This window comes from Tupaia chinensis, unplaced genomic scaffold (genome assembly GCF_000334495.1).
Source record: "Tupaia chinensis unplaced genomic scaffold, TupChi_1.0 Scaffold000453_2, whole genome shotgun sequence".
Classification (NCBI taxonomy): Eukaryota; Metazoa; Chordata; class Mammalia; order Scandentia; family Tupaiidae; genus Tupaia; species Tupaia belangeri.
Genome location: NW_006159961.1, coordinates 96,156 through 96,425, shown reverse-complemented (window position 1 = coordinate 96,425; position 270 = coordinate 96,156). Strand labels below are relative to the sequence as shown.

The 270-nt window shown below is 75.2% G+C and overlaps 1 protein-coding gene across 5 annotated transcripts in view; it reads left to right on the top strand.

The window, feature by feature from the left end:
* Window positions 1-17: 17 nt before the first annotated feature.
* The window catches only part of KIF21B (kinesin family member 21B), a 62,280-nt gene continuing 62,027 nt past the window's right edge, over window positions 18-270 (top strand). For all 5 annotated transcript variants that reach the window (XR_003550556.1, XR_003550555.1, XR_003550554.1 and 2 more), the window contains exon 1: window positions 18-148. Coding sequence is in view for 2 of the 5 variants with exons in the window: in XM_014590499.2 (XP_014445985.1) it covers window positions 108-148 (41 nt within the window). In the remaining 3 variants the exon portion in view is untranslated. The remainder of the gene's footprint in view (window positions 149-270) is intronic.

Genomic DNA, 270 nt, shown 5'->3' with positions numbered 1-270 from the left:
CCCCCCCGCCCGCCCCGCGCCCCAGGCCCCGGCCGCTGCCGTTGCCTCCGGCAGTGGCCCCCGGACCCCCGCCCCTGATCCGCGCCAGATCCTAGCACTAAAGGACCATGGCCAGCCAGGGGGACTGCTGCGTCAAGGTGGCCGTCAGGTAGGAATCGGCGGCAGGGAAGGGGGTGCGCACAGAGGGGGCTCGGGCTTTGTTTGTCGTGGGCTCGGGGCCGGGGGCGCGGGCACTCTGGAGCCGAAGCCCGCACGCCCCGAGGAGGGGCT